This window comes from Mus caroli, unplaced genomic scaffold, assembly GCF_978045245.1.
Source record: "Mus caroli unplaced genomic scaffold, Mus_caroli_1 scaffold_4, whole genome shotgun sequence".
Classification (NCBI taxonomy): Eukaryota; Metazoa; Chordata; class Mammalia; order Rodentia; family Muridae; genus Mus; species Mus caroli.
In genome coordinates this window covers 78,846,843-78,873,623 of record NW_028227259.1, presented here as the reverse complement: position 1 = coordinate 78,873,623, position 26,781 = coordinate 78,846,843, and the positions used below count along the sequence as shown (strand labels likewise).

The window sequence follows — 26,781 nt, the reverse complement described above, 5'->3', positions numbered from 1 at the left end:
CCCTCAGCTTCTTCAAGATATCCCGCTGTCCCTGACACACACCTTCCTTTCCATTAGAATCCACACCCTTTTTGCAAACAGACATCTAAAGAATAATGATAAATAAGATAAAACAAAAACAAACAGTATAAAACAAAAGAAATGGAAGAAAAATAGCCAAAGAAAAAGCACAAGATACATATGAAGACATAGAGCCGCAACATTTGTACACACAAGAATCCCCTAAAAACACCAAACTAGAAGCCATAATATATATGCTAAAGACCTATAAGATTAAAAGAAAGTCTTATCAAAACTTTATGAGACAGAGAACTTTCAATAATGCCACTGAGTTTATTCTCTGTTGGCCATCTTCTGCAGGGCATGAGGCCTGCCCTTAGAGTGCTTTATGTCCTAGACTCCAGCGGAGAGAACTGGTTTCTCACTATGAGTAGCTATAGACTGGACTTGGCTTCTCACTATGAGTAGCTATAGACTGGACTTGGCTTCTCACTATGAGTAGCTATAGACTGGACTTGGCTTCTCACTATGAGTAGCTATAGACTGGACTTGGCTTCTCACTATGAGTAGCTATAGACTGGACTTGGCTTCTCACTATGAGTAGCTATAGACTGGACTTGGTTTCTCACTATGAGTAGCTATAGACTGGACTTGGCTTCTCACTATGAGTAGCTATAGACTGGACTTGGCTTCTGGGTCAAGAATGGGGTGGGGGTTGTGTCGGCTTCTCTCAGCTATGGGGCCTCATCTGAGCAGACTCGTACTTATATTTGATTTTTCCCTAGGTCCCTGGCCTTGGTTATAGTTTTAAAACTATTTTCTTTTTATGTAATCAGAATTTAGTTTTTGTTATACATTTTTGTAAAAATGTTCTAAATTTTGCTAAATTAGTTAAAATGTTTTTGTGATAAAATTGTATATAAGTTGGACAAATTTTACTTTTGTTTTTTAAAACAGAGTTCTGATGGTCAGTCACACAGAAGACGGCCTTGCGTCTGTGGGTGTTGGAGACTCCATTCTAAAGATATAAAAAGTGAAAGAGGTAAAGGCGACCTATAATGCTCCATTGTATTAATTTTTTCTAGGAAAAAATGTGTAAAAGAACTTAGAAATTACTTGGCATACTTATTTGAGGAAAGCATTATTTAAAACTTTTTGCTTCTGTGTTAACACAGAATATTTGCTATTCAGTAGTTACTGTTTATGTATTACTTTAATATGATTACATAATGATTAATAGAACTGAAGCTATCCGTGTCTCATGAAGATTGCATTTTCAAGGAAAGCAAGCATTAGTACTATCAAGAGAATTAAAATTGATACTAGAGATGGGTGATGGCTTTCATCAGGTAGTCAGAGAAGGCCATGTTGAAAGCCATTTTAGTTGTGAGTAAAATGGCAGGTGCTCAGCCGTGTAGCTCAGAAAGAGGAAAGAAGCTGCCCTGGCAGCAGGAACAGCAGTGACTGGGATGCTTGAAGAACAGGATATAGATGTGCCTGGAGCATACATGCCCTAGGAAGTGCAGAGCATACGTGAAGATCAGCTTGCAAGAGACATGAGTGGAGCAGGCGGCTGGAAGGAAGTCAGGGCTCTGAGTAAATGTATTAGATTTTAGAGACTTTGAAAACCTGTACAGTATGGTGACTGGAGAGATGGCTCATTGGGCAAAGTGCCTGCTGTACAAACATGAGGGCCACCTGAGTTCAGATCCTGGGCTCCCTGCTGAAAAAAGCTGTGTGGCATTGTGTATCTCTAACCCCAGCACTAAGGCACGGAGGCAGGTGCATCCCCAGAACTCCCTGCTTTACACACAGGCATGTACCTACAGGTACATGTGCATATGCATACATACATACACTGTGTGCACATAGACATCTACACAAGCTATAGAGAAGTCAGAAAGGCATTGAGAGACAGAATGTGGTGGCACATGCCTTTTTGGGAGGTGGAGATAGAGAATCCAGCCTGGGCCATGTGATAACGAAAAAAAAGGAAGGAAGGAAGGAAGGTAGGTAAGTATTTAAGGCTCTGAAATTGGAAATCTGGACTAAGATAATAGATTTAGGCATAAAGATTTGGCATAAAGAAGTACTTAAAAGTTCTCATTCAGTTCCCTAGGAAGTGTGTCCAGCCCTAGTACAGACTAATGTTTATATAGGAGAAGCAACAGTCATTAAATTGAATAGGAAAGCTAGAAATGTTCTGTCGTGGACGTTTAGAGAAGAAATCATTAAGTCCATACAGAGCGATCACTTACAGCGCATCCACCAAGGATCTTATAGAGTCAGGGAAGCAGGCCCTGCATGTAGCCGTGCAGTACTTATGATTACAAATGGCACTTTCAGTGGACGGTACAGGAGTGCAAACCTAAGAATGCTGAGAGAATGAGGACACCTAGACAGATGCCTGCTACCTCATCAATGGGATACTGCCTGACACAAGCTAATGAAAGACAGACTTCTTGATTATTTTGGATTCTGGGTTCAGTAGATCATGGTTATTTGCTTTTGGGTTTCTGGGCTCATTGTGAGATGGAACATTAGGGCAGCAGGAACATGAAGCAGAGGAGGGGAGCAGGATACGGGAAGAGGGGACAAGATACAGCCGCCTGTATGTTGCCATCATTGACCTATTCTTCTTGCCTCACGTCTTCCTTTTATCACTTCCCAATAATACCTTCTTCTACGGGTCTGTCAAATGACGAATCTGTTGAGTATGTCAGAGCCTGTAGGATTCTGGTGACTCTGGCTCTGCCCTGCATGTACTTCCAGAGACTGGCATCGTCAATCTCTTAGATAGATGATCTCAGCCATTCACAGGGCTGCCTAAGACCATTTCCCACATCAGGTATTTATTTAACAATTCATAATAGTGGCAAAATTACATTTATGGTGTAGCAACAAAATAATTTTATGGATGGGGGTCACCACAACATGAGGAGCTATATTAAAGGGTCACAGCATTAGGAAGGCTGAAAACCACTGTCTTAGATGTTTCTTAATCCAGTAAAGTTAACCAACACTAACCAGTCACAGCTAAATAAAAGAAATAAGTTTGCAAATAATACTTCATAAGGGCAAGAGAATGGGAGAAAAATAATAGCAACAAAAATTTTGCACCTTGAAAAGCAAAAGAAGTGTAGTTTCTTAAGCTAGAAGTGGAGGTCTGAGACACTTGTTGTGTCAGAGAGCCTCTAAAGTTGTCATGACTTGAGAGCACTCTCTGATTTCTAGAAATGAAGGTGGTGGTGATGTTGAAACAAAATAATTTGCTGCAGATACTCTTAAAGAGACCAGAGAGAAGCAACTTTTTATAAGAATGAAAGTTCCAGTTTGGTTTGTAGTTCCAGTCACCAGCCCCTTGGCATCATTGTGTTAAGCCTGAGCATTATGGTGGTAAAGCTACTGACTTAGTGATAGCCAGGAAGCAGAAAGGCAAATGGGATCCTAGGGTACTGATACCCTGATTTCTCCAACATTTCTTAAACTTCTCAGAAGCCCCTTTGCCTGGGAACTGAGCCTTCAACACCTGAGATTTGGCTGAGGGCCATCATTAGAGTTCGAACTATGGCACCTAGGGAAGAGAAAACAACTTAACCAGAAACCCAGGGAATCATCAGGGTCAGAGTGAGTGCTGAGCCCTGGAGGACAGCATTGTTGTTGGGTATAAATAACAAATAGACACTGTGAGAATAGATGAGAAAGTTCTGGAGGAAACAGCTGGAAAATGGTAGGATCTATAATGTGTATGAAGATACAGAAAGTGTATTTAGATAGTTATGAGTTTGTAGTAAATCAGTACAAAACTGGATAAACTACAAAGAAAAAAAACCTTTAGTTATGTTTCTCTTGCTCTGATAAAGTACTATACCAGGGTAACTTGTAAAAGAGTGTGTTTTATTAGGTTTATAGTTCCAGAGAATTAGAATTCATAGTGGCTGAAGAAAAGAGCTGAGAGCTCACATTTCAAACCACAAGCAGGAGACAGCACATCAGTGATGGCAGGAAGCTCTTTAAGACACAAAGCTTGACTCTGTGACCCCTTCCTCCAAGGCTAGTACCTCCTCATCTTTCCCAAATAGTGGTACTAACTGGGGATCAAGTATTCAAACACATGAACCTGTGGTAGACTTTCTCTTTCAAACTACCACAGCTACTAACTCAGGAAAATACTCAGGAGGGGAGATCAAATGTAGTATGCTAGAATGTTGAGGCTTAGCTTTGAATTGCAATTACAGCTGAAAAATGCAAACTTTAGAATTATAATATTGGAGAGTTGGCAGGGGGTATATGTTTATAAAGTAAGAAAGGAAAAAAAAAATCCTCAGGGTTGGAAAGATTGCTCTGCAGTTGTCTTAGTTAGGGTTTCTATTGCTGGGATTAGAAACATGACCAGAAGCAACTCAGCGAAATCAAAGCAGAAACTAGAGGCAGGAACTGAAGCAGAGGCCAGAGAGGAACACTGTTTACTGGCTTGCTCCACATGGCTTGCTCAGACTGCTTTCTTACATATCCTAGTACCTACTGCCCAAGGGTGGTATCAACTGGAGCACCCTACATTAATCACTAAGAAAATACACCTAGAAGTGTACACACAGGCCAATCTAATTTCTCCATCAGGGTTCCCTCTTTGTAGATAACTGTATCTCCTGTCTAATTGACTAAAAATAAGTAAACAACCAGACAGGGAAGCCAATCAGATAATTGGCTACTGTTCCAGGGAATCCAGATTCAGTGCCCCCCGCCCCCGCCCCATTGACTCTAGTGGCTTACAATCACCTGTAATTTCAGTCCCAGGGGATTTTGTGCTCTTTTTGGCCTCTGTGACACTTTGTTCATGTGGTGCATATACATACAAGCGGGTGAAAGACCTGTATACATAAAAGGAGATGAATCAATTAAAAACTTAAAAATCCCATGCTCCCCAAGATGCCTAAAATCTAGACACTTTAGAGATTCAAAAAGGCTTACTTAAGTACATTGGAGCAATCAATAAATTATAACTATCTAAGCACTGTACCTGTAAACAAAAGAGTCAAAAGTAACAAAGATGCTCCCAGTAGCAGAGTTTATTGCTGAAAGAGAATGAGCAGTGGAGGGCTTCTGGTTTTGTACTAAGTTTCCTAAAACCACTTTACAATAAACTTCATATCTGTACTTACATGTGGAAGACCAAATTGTAAAATATAAGAGTGGCAATAAGGACACTGTAGTTTTCCTAGGAAAAGGAAAAAAAATATGACAGTAGCTAAAGAAGATTGGTGGGTCAAGAAAAGTAGGGTTTTGTTTTTACATTATTGGTCTTTTTCAGCTAAGAAGTCGTGATTGATGAGCTGTGTTAATGTGTTGGTCAGTGCAGTGGCAGGCGTTGTTAAGAAGGCTGCGGTGGGGACAGAGGACGGGCTTCAGAAAGATAACCAATTCCATCAGTAATACTTACTGCAGGTTGTTTTAAGACAGACTCCTTCTTATGTGAAGGAGTCTATCCCAGAAGTGGACTGCGGTCTCTGAGACCATCTCTCCTTGTGTGTGCTGGTGTGTATGAAGTCAAGGAAGAGCCACACTGCCATCTAACCTGCTGGTACAACCCCTTGGTTTAATGCTGTCTGCCCTTCCCTGGTACGTTCACAGTAAAGCTGGTTTTAAAGGAGTGCTTACACACCAGTACCTGTGCCTCGGTACCCTGTCATTATGAAACAGTAGCGTGATACACACTCACCTGCTGAATCTGTGACTTGGATTGCCAGGGGCTTATGTAAAGGAACATTTAATTCCTAGCTTTAACTTGATCCTTTTGTAGTTTGGTAAACTGGTAAATTTCATTTAAGTAATTGTAATTGATCCCTTTAAAGACACACTGCCTATCCTTCTGGTCTATTAATGTCAATACTTTGATTCCACATGACTAGTCTGCATACTCGGAATTTCTCTTGAGCTTGTGTAGGGACACAGTATAATGTCTAAAATGGAATATTCCTGAGGAGCAAGTGTAGCATGGCGTGCATTTGGGATTAGAAGCCTGAGTTACTAGGTGTTTTCTGTGTTTCTGTATTATCACAGTGTTCTGTTAGACACTCTTCAAAAGGTTTGCTCTGGAGATATTTAATCCTACTCATTTCCTTTCCTTTATTTTTCTCTTAAATAAGATGTATCTATCAATTGGCTGGAAAAGTGGGAAGAAGATGTTGAGCAGGTGTGGTCCTAGTTGGGTGTATTGGCTGTGAGTGCAGTTACAAGTTGAGTACAACCTTGTTGAAAAGCACTGCTGACAGTAGTAGAGGATAGCCTAGTAGTGAGCCAGTCAGTCTTCTAGGCCATTTTGATTCATCCATTTTATACATCGTCAGAAGTGTCCTTTCTAAATAAGTTTATCCCTCCATCACCACCCCTTGTTTGTCCTATTTTCTCCTTTTTGACAATTAAGCATGTTGATGACACATAAATGACACATAAGGAACAGATTTGGCCCCTTAGTTTTGTAACTCTATTTGTATAAACCGTCTCCACTGTTCTTCTCATTTTAGTGATAGAGCCGACATCTGTCATCACCATTGCTCAGTCTTCTGATCTAGAAGGGTGACTTAGGTAAACTCAAAGGTTCTGTAAATGTGTGTTCCCTCTAATGACGTTAACTTAGACACTTAGAGTCACAGTGGTCTGTCATGATATTGATCCTGCCGTTATCTTGTAAGCACTCTTGGTCTCCTGAGTCCTATTTTGTTGGCCTAAGCACATAGGCAATGCTACATCATTTTTCTTTTTTTTTAATTCTTTAAAAAATATTTATTTTTATTTATGAGTACACTGTAGCAGTCTTCAGACATAGCAGTAGATCCCATTACAGATGGTTGTAAACCACCATGTGGTTGCTGGGAATTGAACTCAGGACCTCTGGAAGAGTAGTCAGTGTTCTTAACCACTGAGCCATCTCTCCAGCCCACAACATCATTTTTCAAGGGCTTGTTTCTCTCCCTCTTATGAAGAGTACATATGAAAACAGTGATAGAGTTTCTTAGAATCTCCTGTGAAAATATCTTTAAAATTTTCTGGTTTAATAGAGTTACACATTATAATATTTTCTAAATTCTAAATAAAGGAGATAATAATATAAAACTCTTACACCTCAAAACTTGGGATGTTTATAAATAGTGCCATCTGTTATGCAATATTTAATTCATGGCTTGATGAAACTGCTTTATATGGAATTTTAGTCTTGTTACTCAGTTTGAAAGCAGCACATTTTAATTACTTCAATGTAGAAACAGTATGAGACATTTTATGATACTTATTTTCTCTGGTTTGCCATCTCCTTAACATTCCTATAACATGTGAAGAAAATAAGCTCTAGGTTTACTCAAATGCAGTTTTGTCCTGTCTCATGGCCTGTGCAGCTATCGGCTGCCATTCTGCTTCTCAGAGTCCACTCAGCCTGTGTGTCCTCTAGTCCACTGCTTCTCAGACTTTAGTGTCATGGAAGTCACTGAGGATCTCGTGGAAATGTGGGTTCAGAGTCAGCCAGGAGTCCTTCCCTGACCATGAGGGTGCTTCCTGCCTCTGCACCATGTTTTCAGGAACACGAATCCTGACCCGTGACAAGACGCATTACTTCAGGATTCCTTTTGTACTGTTCACAGACACACTTGGTTGCTTCTTGTCTGGGTGATAACCACTGGGCAGTATAGCTTCATTGTATATTTTGTTTTCATTGTTTAGATATCTGTTTCCTTGATCAGTATAGATTTCTGCCTATAGAACTGAGCCTCTCATCCTTATAGGTACAAGGAATATGTACTATTTAGCAGACAATAAAATCTCAACAAATTTTGCTAGACCATATTATTGCAGCCAGTTTGTAGTTACGTAGTCAAAGCATATACTGAAGATTAAAAATGATATTTTATTGCTTTATAGAAATATAATTTGAATTTTCCATATATCTTTTAGAAGAAAAAAAGCTTAAAATATTCCCCATCCAAATATATTTGCTTGAAAATAATATACCAGCTTCATTTGAAATCTGCATAGTAACAATAGTATTCTCAAGATAATGTTGTAGAAGTGTTTTAGAAAACTAATAACCATTAATGTTTTCTTTCCTCACAAGGAGAAGTACAAATGTCTACCACAAGACGAAAACATAATGTGTTATGGTGTTTACCGTAAGCTGTAGTAAAATGAGCTCAATTGTTGACAGGTATGTTTTTAAAATTCACTATTAGAATAATGATTCTTATAATTCCAAGTGGGTGGTTTAATACAGTGACATAATTTCATACTGGTTTTATATAGATTTTCAGGAAAAAAATGAACATTTTGAAATAAGATATTTAAACTAAATAAATTCTTGTTTAGCCTGATATATACATATAGCTGAGTATCACTGCCTTCAGAGTTCATGTGTGGAACACTTAAGATATAATTAACTGTAATTAAACTTTGTTAGAAAGTAAGTTAATGGTTCCTGAGCTTGTTTCCTTGATCACCTGGGACGCAGGCGCGTGTGCGTGGACTCGCCCGTGGCTTTGGCGCTGTGCTCACCAGCCCTGCTCAGCCTTTCTCTGTCTTTTCTCTTGTAGAGATGACAGTAGTATTTTTGATGGATTGGTGGAAGAAGATGACAAGGACAAAGCAAAAAGGTAGTTAGCTATGAAATAGAAAATAATAAATAAATATAATAGTTATATTTACTTATAATAATGTGATACCTACATGTATATTATTAGATGTAGGTTATAAATCATCTCCTGACCTTTTGAAAGTAAGCTTAAATAAATTAGTCATGTCCAAATTAAACACTGTATGAAACTATTTCTATAGTTAAATAGATTGTTTAAAAAAACTACATATTTGAGCCAGGCGTGGTGGTGCACGCCTTTGATCCCAGCACTTGGGAGGCAGAGGCAGGCGAATTTCTGAGTTCGAGGCCAGCCTGGTCTACAAAGTGAGTTCCAGGGCAGCCAGGGCTACACAGAGAAATCCTGTCTTGAAAGCAAAGCAAACAAACAAAAAACATCTACATATTTCTTTTTCTTCATAGAGTATCTAGAAACAAATCAGAAAAGAAGCGTAGAGATCAGTTCAATGTTCTCATTAAGGAGCTGGGGTCTATGCTTCCTGGTAACGCTAGAAAGATGGACAAGTCTACTGTTCTACAGAAGAGCATTGATTTTTTGCGCAAACATAAAGGTAAAGTGCTGACTTTGTAACATGAGTATATTTTTATAGGACTCTTCCCCCACTTAAAACATAATGAGTTATATGATGTTTAAGATAAAATGATATCTAGTGTGTTCCTTCTTTCATTCAACAAACATTTGGTGAGTTCCGTATTCTAGGTCCTTAGGAAGTTAGAGTGATTGTCTTGGCTCTCAGCTTAAGCCTAGGGAGACAGATGTGCTAACATATAACTAAACTACAAATGAGTAGTGTCTATAAACTGAAAACTAGGAAGCACATTTTGTCATGATCTTTTATCATAAAGGAAAGAATGTTTTAGGCGTACAAATAGGTAATTTTTAAAACCTAGTCTTCTTTTTAGGTTAAGTAAGTGAAATAGTGTTTTTACACAAAGAGATACTATGTACAAAATCAGAAAAGCAAAGAGACATGATTGTAACTGAGCATATTTGTGTTAGAAGTGTATAGGTGTATTTGAGAGTTGGGTCATGTAAGGTCCAGACCATTTTAAAGGGCCATTTCAGTGTATGGCTAGGGAATAAACACTACGCCTCAAATTACTTGTTAATCAAAGAAAATTATCTCGATTGAATCACTCATGAAAAGAAACTGTTAAAGTTTTTGATATTTAGGTAGCAGAGATACTAAACTGTAAGAACTAGAGAAGGATGTATGCTTTTTAGCTGAAGTAAAACTACAGTTCTTAGGAGCACAGATGCTAACTGCTGCCTCTGTCGTTTTCCTTTTACTTCTTGTAATCCACTGCTACACTGTCCTGTGTACCAATACTCTCTGCATTAATTTCATTACAGACATTACCCACCCATCCCCAATACAGCAAAGGTTTTTGTTCTTCTTTAATCTCTTTAGAGTTAGAACTGGCAGTCTTGATCTGCTTGCTTGCTGCTGACTTTCTTCTTCTATGGCTTCCATCTTCTCTGCTGCTCCCCTTCCTGTCCGGTACCCTCTCTTTTCCTTCCTGCTTTCTAAATGGGACGTTTCTCAAGGCTTATCCTTGTTTTCTTATTTTGTCAACCCCCTTCCTGTGAGTACCTCATTGTATTAACTTTAGCTGCTATGCATCTGTATTCAACTACTAATGAATCTTATTTTCAGATGCAAAAATTCTACCTTTGTATTTCTAGTTAACTTACTGGATACCATTTTCCATGCCTCCAAACTCATCTCCTCTAAAATGTGTTCATTTTGTCATGTCAGTTCCTCCAAAGCTGGCCTTTCCATTTTTGTACCATTTGATTAGAGTCCCAGGGCTCCACCATGAAAATACTTGGGGATGTTTTCATTTACATTAGCATCTCCCACATCTGCCACCCTCTCTGCTGCTGAATCTTCTGTGAATGTGTCAGTTCCTTACACTGATCTTCTGCTGTCTTGAGCTCCCTTTTTTTCCTTGGCACATGTAGTGAAGTCAGTTCCTTAAACCTTGTAGGAGCTCAGTAAATGATTGTTGAATGAAATAAAGTGAGATGCATACATTTCTGCCGCCTGGCAATATAATATTCATTTTGCCGTTAACTAGGTTTGTCCCCAAAATTGGATGTATAAATCTCACAAAATGAAATTTGTGGTAAATTCCAGAGACGTTTTTAAAGTATTTGTTTATCTAAAATAGACTTGTATTAGCTAAATCTTAGTGAATTTGTGTCTGTAATTGTATATATAGTTGACAGCAATTTGAAGACCATAACTGTATTTCACAGAATTAGTAACTGTACTTTTAGTTACTTGTAGTTCAGTGTAGTCACTTGTAATATGTCAAATTTGGTATGTAAATATGAAACATTTAACTATCTGGTAACAAAATATTAAAATAATACAATCCATACTTTTCACTACAAAGTAAGGTAGTGTACAACCTGTCATATTGATATCTAATTTGGTTGTTACAGTCTACATATAAAAAGAAAAAACAAAGCCGGGCAGTGGTGGCGCATGCCTTTAATCCCAGCACTTGGGAGGCAGAGGCAGGCAGATTTCTGAGTTCGAGGCCAGACTGGTCTACAAAGTGAGTTCCAGGACATCCAGGGTTATACAGAGAAACCCTGTCTCAAAAAAACAAAAAACAAAACAAAACAAAACAAAAAAAACGGCAACAACATCAATGTTAAGGTATTGTGGTCCTCATCTATGACCTTAGCACTTGGAAGCTGAGGCAGGAGGATCATAAGTTTGAAGCCAGCCTGAGATACATAGTAAGACCCTGTTTTTTAAAAGAAAAGAAAACGTATTTGTTAAGCAAATAGTTCACATTTCATTATTTATTATAACATTCCTATAACTAAATCTATTCGCTGTAGCAAAATGAAATAGCAATATGGCAAAAGGCATGTGCCAGGGACCCCAGAGGCTTTGGGAGGCTCCATAATATTACAAACATTAGAAAAGAAGACACTGACCAAAGTCACTCTGATTATTAGAGAGATACCTGCCCCCAATGTTTAATTTAGTCTCCTGGATTAACTAGTGTAAAGCAGCTGAGATAGGAGGAATCTTCCCATTATAACTTCCTTGGAGCTGGCGATCTCTACTCTAGATGTGGCTCGTCGGATGATGAAAAGGATGAGGTAAAAAGTTTCTTCAGCATCTTTGGAATAATCTTGTCATCTGCTTGTTTTTATTCACTAATTATGTCAACCTGGAAGCAAAGTTAGGCTTATCAGCCAGAGTGTATCAAAGCCCTTCCTATCCTTTCTCCCCAATAAAAACCCCAAAGAAATTGTTACTAAATTATCCAGACCAAGTCCTAGAAGATAACATTTCACATTTTCAGAGCCTGGCCTCCTGTTAAGGGAATCAATATCTTGCGCCTGTTTGTTACCATGGAGTAGGAAGAACAGGCGGCTTGTAGTGTGCTGTGCTCCCCCAATGGTTAGAGTATGCCACTAACGTGTCAATCTGTTTACAGAGACCACTGCACAGTCAGATGCTAGTGAGATTCGACAGGACTGGAAACCCACATTCCTTAGTAATGAAGAGTTTACACAGTTAATGTTAGAGGTATGTCCAGATTTAATTTTTGAAAGTTTTCTTTTTAAAAAAATTTAACAGTAATTAATTTTAGTATAGCTTTAGCAGTATTACTAATATTGAAAAGTCTTAATTCAGTGTAATGTAATAAGCCCTGTTTGTGTATAATTAACAATCGATCAAGTATTGTAAGCAGATAATGCCATGTCATAAAGTAATACCAACTTTTTCTATTTTCGTTATTTGAAAATTGCATATAATTCAGAAACATATAGTTACCGCGTCCTCAACCTGAGATGACATTACTGCATTCTAACAAAGCATTGCATGTGTTCTCACATCCCACACTGTTAGGAGTTGTGTCTGTTCTCCTCCAGCTGAGCTGCTGTGTCATGCATAGTAACATGGACTGCGGAGCTGTGAACAACAGAACATTGCCATCTTCCTAGAGGAGACAGCCCAGTGAGCAGGCCCCGGTGGGCTTGGTCTGTAGTGAGAGCTCCTGAGGCTACTTCATAGATGATCTTCTGCTGCTGTGTCATGGCATGCAGACATGCTAGATAGGAGCTCTCAGGGACACTTTTATGGGAACACTGATTTTGTTTTGGTGGCTTCATCATCTAATTACCTTCAAGCCACCTCCCCAGGACAGCAATGGGAAGTTAGGTTTCGACATAAATTCTGTAGGACATAGCCAAAAATGAACATAGATGGTAATAAATGGTGTAGTTTTCAAATGAAAATATGTGTTGAAAGGTAATTATTCTGTAAGTAGACACTTTTAAAAGGAAGCAAGGGATGTTCTGTGACACTTTTAAAAGGAAGCAAGGGATGTTCTGTGACAGAATTGCTTTTAAGATTAGTTGAGAATAGTTTTTGGTTATATACAGGGCATAACATCTTCCTGTCATATATACAACACACAGAAGTCTTGGAACATTCATCCCTATTAGCTTTACTTTTCTACTTTTTAATCTTTTCCTGGATAGAATAATGTAGTTTCATTTATGTACAGAAACCAGTCAGAACTCAGTATGAAGTGTCATGAAAACTTACAATAGCAAACAGGTGGTTTACTTTGTTGGTTAAAAAAAAGTCATAAAAGCACTGAGCCCAGTACTCAAGAGGGTAAGGAGAGGGATTGGGGTGCATCAGGGATGTTGTAGCTAACCTGGGCAGCATGTGGAGAAATCAGTACATCTAAGAAGTGAAATTGTTAGGCAAATAATTTTTCTGTATCATGTATGTGAATATAATAACTATATCTCAATGGCTCTTTTTATATTAACTAGGGTCTGAAGCAAGGTAAACAGGTTTTAGTAAGAACAGTGGGGTGTAACAATTAGTGAAGGTTAAAGTTTGTATATGTATAATGGAAGCATTTAAAATTGAAGGATAAACACTTTCCATTAACTCATGGAATTCTCATAACTGGTTGCTTTAAGAAGGTGTTCCAAAAAATGGACAATTTTCTAGACAGATACCAGGTACCAAAGTTAAATCAGGATCAGATTTAACGATCTAAAATAGCCCCATATCCCCTAAAGAAATAGAAGCAGTCATTAATAGTCTCCCAAACAAAAAAAGCCCAGGACCAGATGGGTTTAGTGCAGAGTTCTATCAGACCTTCAAAGAAGACCTAATTCCAACTCTTCTCAAACTATTCCACAAAATAGAAGCAGAAGGTACTCTACCCAATTCATTCTATGAAGCCACAATTACTCTGATACCTAAACCCCACAAAGATCCAACAAAGAAAGAGAACTTCAGACCAATTTCCCTTATGAATATTGATGCAAAAATACTCATTAAATCCTCGCAAACCGAATCCAAGAACACATCAAAACGATCATCCATCATGATGAAGTAGGCTTCATCCCAGGGATGCAAGGGGATGGTTCAATATAATCCACTATATAAACAAATTCAAAGACAAAATTCAAAGACAAAAACCACATGATCATCTCATTAGATGCTGAGAAAGTATTCGACAAAGTCCAACACCCCTTCATGATAAAAGTCTTGGAAAGATCAGGAATTCAAGGCCCATACTTAAACATAATAAAAGCAATATACAGCAAACCAGTAGCCAACATCAAACTAAATGGTGAGAAACTGGAAGCAATCCCACTAAAATCAGTGACCAGACAAGCTGCTCACTCTCTCCCTATCTATTCAGTATAGTACTCAAAGTCCTAGCCAGAGCAATTAGACAACAAAAGGAGATCAAGGGGATACAAATTGGAAAGGAAGAAGTCAAAATATCACTTTTTGCAGATGATATGATAGTATAAATAAGTGACCCCAAAAATTCCACCAGAGAACTCCTACACCTGATAAACAACTTCAGTGAAGTAGCTGGATATAAAATTAACTCAAACAAGTCAATGGCCTTTCTCTACACAAAGGATAAACAGGCTGAGAAAGAAATTAGGGAAACAACACCCTTCACAATAGTCACAAATAATATAAAATACCTTGGTGTAACTCTTAACTAAGGAAGTGAAAGATTCCTTCCACTTCCTTACAATAAGAACTTCAAGTCTCTGAAGAAAGAAATTGTAGAAGATCTCAGAAGATGGAAAGATCTCCCATGCTCATGGATTGGCAGGATTAATATAGTCAAAATGGCTGTCTTGCTGAAAGCAATCTACAGATTCAATGCAATCCCCATCAAAATTCCAACTCAATTCTTCACAGAGTTAGAAAGGGCAATTTGCAAATTCATCTGGAATAACAAAAATCCTAGGAGAGCAAAAACTATTCTCAACAATAAAAGAACATCTGGGGGAATCACCATGCCTGACTTCAAGCTGTACTACAGAGCAATTGTGGTAAAAACCTGCATGGTACTGGCACAGTGACAGACAGGTAAATCCATGGAATAGAATTGAAGACCCAGAGATGAACCCACACACCTATGGTCACTTGATCTTTGACAAGGGAGCTAAAACCATCCAGTGGAAAAAAGACAGCATTTTCAACAAATGGTGCTGGCTCGACTGGTGGTTAGCACTGTAGAAGAATATGAATCTATCCACACTTACTTCCTTGTACAAAGCTCAAGTCCAAGTGGATCAAGGACCACCACATAAAACCAGAGACACTGAAACTTATAGAAGAGAAAGTGGGGAAGAGCCTTGAACATATGGGCACAGGGAAAAATTTTTGACCAGAACACCAATGGCTTATGTTCTAAGATCAAGAATTGACAAATGGGACCTCATAAAATTGCAAAGCTTCTGTAAGGCAAAGGACACTATCAGTAAGACCAAAAGGCCACCAACAGATTGGGAAAAGATCTTTACCAATCCTAAATCCAGTAGGGGGCTAATATCCAATATATATAAAGAACTCAAAAAGTTGGACTCCAGAAAACCAAATAACCCTATTAAAAAATGGGGTACAGAGGTAAACAAAGAATTCTCAACTGAGGAATACAGAATGGCTGAGAAGCACCTAAAAGAAATGTTCAACATCCTTAATCATCAGGGAAATGCAAATCAAAACAACCCTGAGATTCCACCTCACACCAGTCAGAATGGCTAAGATCAAAAACTCAGGTGACAGCAGATGCTGGCGAGGATGCGGAGAAAGAGGAACACTCCTCCATTGTTGATGGGATTGCAAACTGGTACAACCACTCTGGAAATCAGTTTGGCGGTTCCTCAGAAAATTGGACATAGTACTACCGGAGGATCCAGCAATACCTCTCCTGGGGATATACCCAGAAGATGCTCCAACATGTAATAAGGGCGCATGCTCCACTATGTTCATAGCAGCCAGAAACTGGAAAGAACCCAGATGTCCCTCAGCAGAGGACTAGATACAGAAAATGTGGTATATTTACACAATGGAGTACTTACTACTCAGCTATTAAAAACAATGAATTCATGAAATTCTTAGACAAATGGATGGATCTGGAGGATATCAACCTGAGTGAGGTAACCTAATCACAAAAGAACACTCACAATATGCACCCACTGATAAGTGGATATTAGCCCAGAAGCTCAGAATCCTTCTTAGAAGGGGGAACAAAATACCCATGGAAGGAGTTACAAAGACAAAGTTTTGAACGGAGACTGAAGGAACAACCATCCAGAGACTGCCTTACTTGGAGATCCATCCCATAAGCAACCCCAAACCCAGACACTAGGCAGATGCCAACAAGAGCCTGCTGACAGGAGCCTGATGTCAGGACTGAGGGGCTCTTCCAGTGCCTGGCAAATTCAGAAGTGGATGCTCTCAATCATCCATTGGACGGAGCACAAGGTCCCCAATGAAGGAGCTAGAGAAAGTACCTAAGGATCTGAAGGGGTCTGAAGCCCCATAGGAGCAAGATCAGTATGAAGTAACCAGTACCCCCCAGAACTCCTTGGAACTAAACCACAAGTCAAAGAAAACACATGGTAGAACTTGTGGCTCTAGCTGCATATGTAGCTGAGGATGGCCTAGTCGGTCATCAATGGGAGGAGAGGCCCTTGGTCCTGTGAAGGTTCTATGCCCCAGTATAGGGGAATGCTAGGACCAGGAATGGGAGTGGGTGGGTTGGGGAGCAGAGGGAGGGGATAGGGGATTTTCAGAGGAGAAACTGGGAAAAGGGATAACATTTGAAATGTAAATAAAGAAAATATCTAATAGGAAAAGAGAAGGTGTTCTGGAAAAGGAAGTCTAGGAGCAGGTTTGTCAGGAACCCTATATATGTTGTAAAGGTAGATGGTGCTTCTCCTGGGACTACAAGATTACCATGCCCTCCGCCGCTATTATGGGCACTGCCTCTGAGATGAACAATGTAATGAGACTAGCTCTCTGTGTAAGGTGCAGTCTTCATTTTATTAGTTTTTTTCTTTCTCTTAATAGAAGTGTGACCCTGTACAAAAGTATATCTTTAAATATGTGTTTGTAAAAAGGATATACACGAGCCAGTCTCTACAACAAGAAAAAAAAAAATCATGTTCATAGCAGCCTTATTTATAATAGCCAGAAGCTGGAAAGAACCCAGATGCCCCTCAACAGAGGAATGGATACAGAAAATGTGGTACATTTACACAATGGAGTACTACTCAGCTATTAAAAAAATGAATTTATGAAATTCCTAGGCAAATGGATGGACCTGGAGGGCATCATCCTGAGTGAGGTAACCCAATCACAAAGGAACTCGCACAATATGTACTCACTGATAAGTGGATATTAGCCCAGAAACTTAGGATACCCAACATATAAGATACAATTTGCTAAACGCATGAAATTCATGAAGAACGAAGACCAAAGTATGGACACTTTGCCCCTTCTTAGAAATGGGAACAAAACACCCATGGAAGGAGTTACAGAGACAAAATTTGGAACTGTGACAAAAGGATGGACCATCTAGTGATTGCCATATGCAGGGATCCATTCCATAATCAGCTTCCAAACGCTGACACCATTGCATACACTAGCAAGATTTTGCCAAAAGGACCCAGATATAGCTGTCTCTTGTGAGACTATACCGGGGCCTAGCAAACACAGAAGTGGATGATCACAGTCAGCTATTGGATGAATCACATGGCCCCCAATGGAGGAGCTAGAGAAATTACCCAAGGAGCTAAAGGGAACTGCAACCCTATAGGTGGAACAACAATATGAACTAACCAGTACCCCCAGAGCTCTTGACTCTAGCTGCATATGTATCAAAAGATGGCCTAGTCGGCCATCACTGCAAAGAGAGGCCCATTGGACTTGCAAACTTTATATGCCCCAGTACAGGGGAACCCCAGGGCCAAAAAGGGGGAGTGGGTGGGTAGGGGATTGGGAGGGTGGGTATGGGGGACTTTTGGGATAGCATTGAAAATGTAAACGAGGAAAATACCTAATAAAAAAATAAATTATAAAAGAAAAAAAAAATCATCCATCTTTATGTTATAATCCTAATGCAGTTGTTCATTCAATACAATATTCTGTGTTTATTATAAACCACTTATCTTTCTTTATTGGCATGAAAAGTTTGTTACCAATTTTAAAATATGTATTTTATTAATCTTATTGCATCTATTTTACTGATAGGCTCAACAGGAAACTGTTAACTTCAGTTTTTTTCTTCATAATAGGAAGGTTTCATATTCATTGCCAAGGTCTGTCTGTATACTACATACAGACACAGGTAGATTTCAATGAAAAATAAACAAAAAAGTTCTGGTGATGTTAAAGCATTATAAAAACATAGAAAATATATTTAAAAACTTGAAAATGTAAGTTAATTCTTTCATAATTGTCATTGGATTTTAGATTCACATAACTGAAAAATGTATTTACTTTTAATATGTACAGGATATTTTAAATTTTTTATTACATCTGTTTATTTACGTGTATGTCTATGAGTACATTCCTGCCCCAGCACACATGTGGAGAGCAGAGAGCAACTTGGGAGTTGGTTTGTCTCCTTTCACCATGTGCTTCCAAACACTGCACTCACGCTGCAGGCCTGCTAGCAGCATGCACCTTCAGCCACTGAGCATCTTGGTAGCCCAGATATGTTAAAAGTTTTTGTATGTATTGAGTAGATGTATTTTCTAACACTAATAGGCCAAGATGAAGAATTTGTATATAGGTATACATCTTATATCCTTAATCCAGATGTTTACATACATGTGATTTGACATACCTCAAGTCTCTGTTTTCTGATTGAATATTAAAATTTTAATCAGAACAGAACTGGATTTGTTTATAGTCTGTTTTTATTTAGGCAAAGTCAAATACTGACTGGAAAGACTATAATGGAATTGTGTTACTCTTAGATAATCATGCTGATTATAGATGAGGAAGCAGGCCCTCCCCATTTTCAGCTGAATTTCAGATGTGGGCTTTATCTTAACATGTTGGCATTGCTGCCACAGGCACTTAGACCATCTACTGAACATGTTAGTGTTGTTGGTACAGGAGATTAGGCCATGTAGCTCAACTTGTTCTTAATTGACCATGCCCGGAGAAAGCTTGTTTACCCCCAAAGGCTAACTAAGGTCCTAAATAGAGCCAGGTCTTAATCCTCACTTGTGTTGCCTCTCTCCATTCTTGGAATGCACCTGAGCCTTCTCTCTCATCTCTGTTGCCTGAGGAGTAATTGACTGGAGGACTGGGAGTAGGTGAGGCAGAACAGAAGTCATTTTGTTAAAGTCCTCTATGGTTATACATCTCTGCTCCTTGACAGCACCATAGTTTTCCCTACAGTCTACAAAACAAGGGCTCACACTGTGACAGCCTCTTTGCTAAAGATCCGCAGGGAACTTATGTCCTGTTCCCTGTGATTAACATTCTAATCTTCCTCAGACTAAACAATCACTGTTTACCAAGAAGATATATCTAGGTGAGAGTCAGGGAGTTCAACATAATCAATAGGTTTCCTTTGTTCATAGAGTAAGAGGACAAGCTTATCACACATGGGATATTCTGCCATATTTCTCTAATCACCCTTCTCAAGGAACTTCTCTTCCTCTCCTTAGAAGATTTCCACAACTTGGCAAGCTGTTGAAGCTTTTCTCCGAAAGAGAAAAGAGCAGTGGAAGTGGGCTAAATTACTAGAGTTTTCATTGCAGTTCATTGTCTTCAAAGAGAGATACCCAGTGTCTTAACAGCAAGTATCATCATCATAGTGAGAGATTATTTGCTTTCAAAGTTGACGGTCTTTTCATGTGAGAAAGCATAGTATTTTTCTTTGCATGAATTTGACTCTGCACAATAGCAATCAAAAGATTACTGATTAAATTGTAATGGGGTGATACTGGAAGAGTTGGCTTCAATTGTAGATCTCAAACCCCCGGTTATCTAAAAATAGATTTGTTTGAGTTGTTCTAAAAAAATAAGTAATTATTCAAAATAAGTTTTCTCTGGGACCCATCTCTCTCTCTAGGTAGTAGTAGAGAAGAGGGGAAAAAGAATATCTTTTATTCTACATCCAGCAGTTAGAGACTGGGGATATAGCTTCTAGACAGAGTTCTTACTTAGGATTTTTGAGGCCCTGCATTCATTTGTTATCACTACAAACAGCTGTAATAGTAATAAATTGAGCTGGACATGGTAGGTCACCAGAGTTCAAGGCCAGTCTAAGCTATGGAAGCTATTGCAAGACAAGCTTACACACACACACACACCACCACCACCACCACCAACAACAACAACAACAAAAATAAAGTGCAATTTGGAGTGGCTGCTTTGACTCCTGTTCCCATCCTTTATATGTCACACTTCACAAGGATGACAGAGACATTCACAGTTCTTACCAAAGGCAGTGAGCTTCTAAGAGAGCTGTGTAGCTAAAGAAATTACTTTCAAATTGTATTCTTGATCTTTCTCTCCTTTAGCCTAAGATGTTACCCTTTTCTTTAGTGTTTTTTGGTTTTCAGTATGTTCTTTGGTACATGAGTCCTTTAAAACAATTGTCCTTCCTTCTTTATTCTATTGTCAAATTTATGAACAGGTTGTAATGGCCTCTTATTATCTATTTGTTTTAAATTCATTGTAAGTGACTTGACTTCCTGTTAGCATTTCTCTGAAAAATCACAGGATTTGCTCATTTTCTTGTGTCTTGTCCTTTCTGGTCTCTGGCCTGTCCCTCCCTCTTACTTATTCATCTGTGCTCCACACAATATTCTGCCTTTGTCGTTTCTCTGGCTCTTTTCTGTCTCTTCATGCTCCTATTTCTTCGAAGCTTTATCTTTGGCCTGTTTCTTTACTGAAGGTCTCACCTCTTGAGCTCCCACTGCTGTGATGGCTGAGGTTGTCAGAAAGCATGCTGGATCTTCTCCTGAAGATAGTTGTATTCTTAGCACGTGGTCAGTCCTTTCCTTTTCCTCCTACTGCTGATTTCATTTTGTCTCATTAATTTTATGATTATCCCAAGGCAGGTTTTCTTAACTGAATTCTGTTTTATATAAAACCTTCTGTTGACTTCCTTTTATGTACAGAATAAAGATACCTTTACCAAGAATTTATAGGCTTTATAAGATTCAGCCTCAGCTTAGTGTGGGGGGCTTAATCTCTGTCCCTTCATTCTGTTCCTTTGTTACTTTCCTATACTTCAGGCACACACTTCTCTGTGTGTACTATATGAGATGTTAGCTTTTCCAGATCCACTGTACTGTACTTACTACAGAGCATATCATACAGTGTGTATTTGCAGCTATAAAGGCAGAACATTGATTTCTTACCTTTAGAAACCAGCTTCCAGTAGATAGCCAGAGTAATAATTTTCCTTCAGAAATATCAAATGAATCACAAAAAGTAGTATACTGACAGCAATTTTTACTGTTGCATTTTGTTGCATTCTGAATTGTTCCCCAGTATGTCCTTTGTCATTTATCTTGTTTCTGTCCAAGAAAGTGCTTTGTTCTTTTCCCTTAACTGACCATTATGTTTAATTTCAGGCTCTTGATGGTTTTTTTTTAGCGATCATGACAGATGGAAGTATAATATATGTATCTGAGAGTGTAACTTCGTTACTTGAACATTTACCAGTAAGTATGAAAGCCCTATAATCTCTATTATTTAATGTCTATATCACATGTTAGAGTTCACTAGGAAGTAGACTTGAGAGTGATATTTGAACAGTGGTTGAAGGGTTGGGGCACAAATTCCGGGTGTGTCTTTGTATTGGTGTTGCTGTTTCTCAAACCTAAGTCCTAAGCTCTTCACTCTTAGCACCCAGTGATTTAGCCTGCTGTTCTTCCCCTTCCGTTTTAATGCCAGATTTGCACTGTTTGCCTTTTAGCCTGATGAAAATATTATATCAAACAAAATGAAAAAAAATCTTCTAACCAAATTTCTACTGAGATACTTCTTACTATTAGCAGAATTAATAAATAATTTTCTCAAAAGAGTGACTTACAAAGACTAAAAATAGTGAATGTAGAACTTGTGTGCAGTGTGAGTTGCAGTGGGTGGCCTGGGCTGCAGATCTGTGGCTCAGTGATGCTTAGCATGGGTTAGAACCCTAGCTAGGAGTGAAGGAAGGACAGGCACACAGACATGTACAGTACATGTACATGTTCTGTTCCTGCTTCCTCCATAACTCGGAACCCAAGTACATTACTAGGAGAGCGATTAGCTAGTCTTGGTTGATTCCTTTAGTCGAGCAGTGAGTCTCAGGCTGAAACTACCCAGGAAGAGGAAGCTGAGGTTACTAATGTTTGTACATGTAAGTCGATCCTTTATAAACACTCAGACTCCAGAGGAAAGCATTGCCATTCCTCTTCAGCCTGGCCCATACCTATAACAGATTTGCCAACTGCCTGTGGCCCTGGCCCATGTCAAAATACACGTTTCCTAGGGTTTCACTCATTGAGGGCTTTTTCTGCTTCCTCAGCAAATGAAGAATTAGAAGGACATTGAAATTCTGATTGACATGGTAAATACTTTAATCGTGTGTTTGCTTTTTTACTCAATCCATAATTATTGAGCATTCATTCTGTATTGAACACTAGGCTAAGTGCTATCTACAATTAAAGGTTTTTGAAATGATTTGAAAATTTTATATAACGTGTATTTATCTAAGATGGGCTTCTGATATAAAAAAGTCCAGTGTTTTTCAGTTACTTCTGAAATGTTCATTGTTTAAAAATTTACAACAGTGCAAAGTAAACCAATATGTAAATATTTCTTTTTAAGAATATGAAAAAACAAAAACCAAAGCAGACAGACAAAAATCAGCATTCCCTTCCCTCTGATTTCTCTGCTACTCATTACCTGAATATATAGAGAATGGACTCTACATTTAAAATGCCAGACAGTACAAGGAAAACTGTTTACTGAAAATCAGGCAGTAAGCATTGTACTCTCTTTTTATTATTATTAATTTTGTTTTATTGGTATGTCTGTCTGTCTGTCTGTGTTTATATGCCATTTCCTTATGGGTACCCACCAAGGCAGAGAAAGGAGCTGGAGTTACAAGTTGTTGCGAGCTGCCTGATGTGGGTGGTGGGAACTGAACTCAGGTCTGGACTCTGGACTAGCAGCAGTAAGTGCTCCTAGCTGCTGGGCCAGCTATCTAGCCCTGTGTACTTGTTTCTAGAAGTGGCTTGACTTTATGCTTTTCTAAGGGCTTTCTTCTGAAAAGCTCAAGTAATGCCCAAGTGTCAAGAATGATTTGCGAGTGAAGCATGAGATTGCAGTGACATATAACTAATTTCCCATGGACAGAGAGAAGATTGGATCAAGTGGACATTCTCCCTGTTCATGCCTTTTTACTTATATGTTACTTTTTACTTATATGCTTTACTCCCAAATCATTCTTTAAATTTAGGCTTTATTTGAACTTTTCAGAAGTCTTGTAAAAAATATTTGCATAGTAAGAAAGCCTAGTGAACAGGGGAGGGGATGCTAACAGCCTGGAATGTAATCTGATTGGTAGAACATTTGCCTAGCATTCACACAACCCTGTGTTCCCTCTCCAGCTTTTCAAAATCAACAACAATAAAATGTCGTGTAACAAAAGAACAGTAAGACTTTATAAGATTAAGATATGATTAATTGAAGTGAGTACAGTTGTGAGCTTTAATACTGTTTTGGTTGTTTTGTTTTGTTTTACAGAAGTATTGTACAATGCTAAAGCCAGGAACTCATATCTCCTTATTTGTGAGAATACTGGCTAGTTTTTCAGAAGTTCTCAGTAATTATTTATTGAATGAATAAAAATGAATTAGGTAGTTGGCCATCTTAATGATTCCCTTTAATATGTTTCCTGGGCCTTGAGAGATAGCTAATTAGTGAAAAGCCCTTGATGCTCTTGCAGAGGACGCAGGCTTCTCAGCACTCACACCAGGTGGCGTTCTGGGGGTCAGCAGTGCACACATGTGGTGCTCATACATAGAGCTTGGAAAACACACACCCATTGAATAAATAATAAATAAAACTTAAATACTTTGCTAATTTCAGAAGAGGGCATCAGCTTTTCAGAACTAGTGTTATAGACAGTTGTGAGCTGCTGTGTGGATGCTGGGAGTTGGATCTGACCCTCTGCAGGAACAGCCAGTGAGTGCCCTTACCCAGTGCTGGCGATGGATCTTTTGTGTGGAATAGTTGAATTACACTGTGAAGTGGACAGCCTGACAGGTCTGATGATACCACGTATTCAGTGTTAGTAGTAACCCCTCAGGGCACCTTTACTGGGCTTTCCTTCCTGCTTTTTAAAAAGCTTCAATCCTTTAGAACCAATTTTAGATTTACAGAGAAGGGCACCCAGGTATCTCTTTCTCATGAAAATAATTGCAGGAGTGAAAGAATCCAGAGAGCTGGTGTTTTCTTTTCTTCCATTTGAGTTGTACTTGATAACTGCGGGAACCTGTTGTACGTGTTCACTGAGGGAACATGATGCCTGTGACTTTTTTAATGTCAAAATGTGTTACTTTAAGTGCAGTGATCAACAGAACATGAAAAATAGTGGTTAATGGAAAGTTTGACACTGCATGAAGCAGTGGTGAGCACTACTTGTGATTGTACTCTTGCCTCTTCATTTCTGTTCTCATCTTTGAGGACGCAGCTGACGCCTGTGTATAGATAGAAGAACAAGATTAGATAACTGCAATCATCGTGTGGTGGAATGAAACTAGAAAACATTGTTGGTTAAGAAGAAACAGAAAATACTTCTCAGCTGACATTTTAGTTATTTCAGATTTATTTTTTTTATCAAGACTATGTTGTACATTCTGATCTGTGCTTAAATTCTTATACTTTTTCAGTATAAGATGTTTTTCTAGCATCTTGTTATTCAAATGTAAGAAAAGTTCTTCGTTCTTTTAGCAATAATGGCTGTCTACTTTTCCAGAAGAATTCCTCATTAAAATACAGATGTGGTTTTAGTACGGTTACCCCTTAAGCTATTATCAAATGCCTCCTTGGTCCCAGATAATTTTCTTTGTTTATGCCCGTTATATCTAAGGTACAGAGTTTAGTGTACCTTGATTGGCAGGGAAGAAGATTCAGGTGTAAAAGACATGACCATTTTCATCATTATGGGGCAAGATATATACATTTAAAGAACAAATACTCCCCCTTTGGACATAAGCATGAGCCATCAGTTCTAAAGGAATTCATTTGTATCCGTGGTTTTGTATTTGTAGTGTGGCTGTTTTGAAGGATGTGATTTTTTTGAAAAAAAATTTTTTTTAAATATTTAAAAGCACATTTCTCCCTCCTTTCTCTTCCTTTAATCCCTCCCAATGTCCCTGTTTACTCCATTTCAAATTGATGACTTCCTTTTCTTTGATTGCTATTGTTATACACATATACATAAATATATAAATACAACTTGCTAAATCACCTTAGAGTTTGTCTTAGTGGGGTCAGGAAGCAGGAGCTGATGCAGAGGCCATGGAGGAATGTTATTTACTGGCTTGCTTCCCCTGGCTTGCTCAGCTTGCTTTCTTATAGAACCTAAGACTACCAGCACAGGGATGGCACCTCCCACAATGGGCCCTCCCTCCTTTGATCACTAACTGAGAAAATGCCTTACAGCTGGATCTCATGGAGGAATTTCCTCAAGGGAGGCCTCCTTCGTCTGTGATAACTCCAGCTTGTGTCAAGTTGCCACACAAAGCCAGTGTTGTTTGTGTGTATATTATCTTAGGGCTAACCTTTTGGTATTGAATATCAGTTACTGGGCTCATCCCTGTGAAAGATTAATTCTCATTCTCTCGGTAGTCATTAGAGTTTATAGTTCTCTTTTAGATGTAGGGTTCTATGAGAGTTCCCCCTTTCATATTAGCATATCTATTGGTGGTGTCATTGTATAGGTCTTGTTTAGGCAGCAATAATGTGAATATGTCATTGATACAGCTTTCTTGTCATTATATGAGACACAGTTTTACAGCTGACTTCCTGGTCCTCTGGTTCTTACAATCTTTCAGTCCTTTCTTCTGAGATGTTCCCTGAGCCTTAGGTACAGGGGTCCTGTTGTAGATATATCCATTGTGATTGGGCACATTACCATGAATTGTTGTCTGCATTTTGACACTTTTCTTTATGATCTCTGTCTGCTGCTGCGGAGACGATTTTTTTTTTGGTGAGGGGAGAGAGCTCCTTACGTGTATACAGGGATAAGTTTTAGGATGCAGTTAAGTAGTGTACTGGTCTAGTGAAGTGATTACAGTAGATTCTCCAGTACGACCCATGGCCTCATTAGCTGAGAGTACTTGGCTAGGTTTTCAGTACCAGGCATGCTTTATGGAAGGAAATGATCTGACGTGGTCTTGGAAAAATGCAAGATAGAGATGTGGAGTTTGTCAAAGCTACTCCACTTCATGTAGTAGAGAAGACTTTGACCATAGAGAAAAGCAGAAGTCAGAAACACATGGAGGGTGGGAAAGCACCCTTTCTCCCATGACTTGCCTTTTTTCCTTACACTAGTTTGTTTTAAGCAGAAGAGCTATTCAGATATAATCTCTACAGGTGTATAAAATATAAGCAAAAGGAAAGTGCAGCTGCTTTGCCCCCACAGCTCTGCCCTCTAGTCCTGTAATTAGAAGAGTTTGGAAAGTGAGAAGCCCAGCAGGATGGCTGGCCTCAGTGGGAACTGTGAGGTTGCTGAGGTCTCGCTGTCACTGCTACTTAAGGACAGGAGCATCATACTCCCCAGCCATCACCTGTCAAGAC

General features: G+C 38.8%; 1 protein-coding gene across 4 annotated transcripts in view; it reads left to right on the top strand.

Annotated features, from left to right (window-relative positions):
• Clock (clock circadian regulator) overlaps positions 1–26,781 on the top strand; it is an 82,082-nt gene that overhangs the window by 25,534 nt on the left and 29,767 nt on the right. For 3 of the 4 annotated variants that reach the window (XM_021162109.3, XM_021162108.3, XM_021162107.3), the window contains exons 3-8: positions 958–1,042; positions 8,105–8,194; positions 8,577–8,636; positions 9,038–9,186; positions 12,104–12,195; positions 21,561–21,650. In XM_021162109.3, coding sequence (XP_021017768.1) covers positions 8,148–8,194; positions 8,577–8,636; positions 9,038–9,186; positions 12,104–12,195; positions 21,561–21,650 — 438 coding nt within the window. In that variant the 5' untranslated portion in view covers positions 958–1,042; positions 8,105–8,147. Of the gene's footprint in view, positions 1–957; positions 1,043–8,104; positions 8,195–8,576; positions 8,637–9,037; positions 9,187–12,103; positions 12,196–21,560; positions 21,651–26,781 lie in introns of those variants that run through there. The other variant, XM_029477072.2, reaches the window with a different exon arrangement.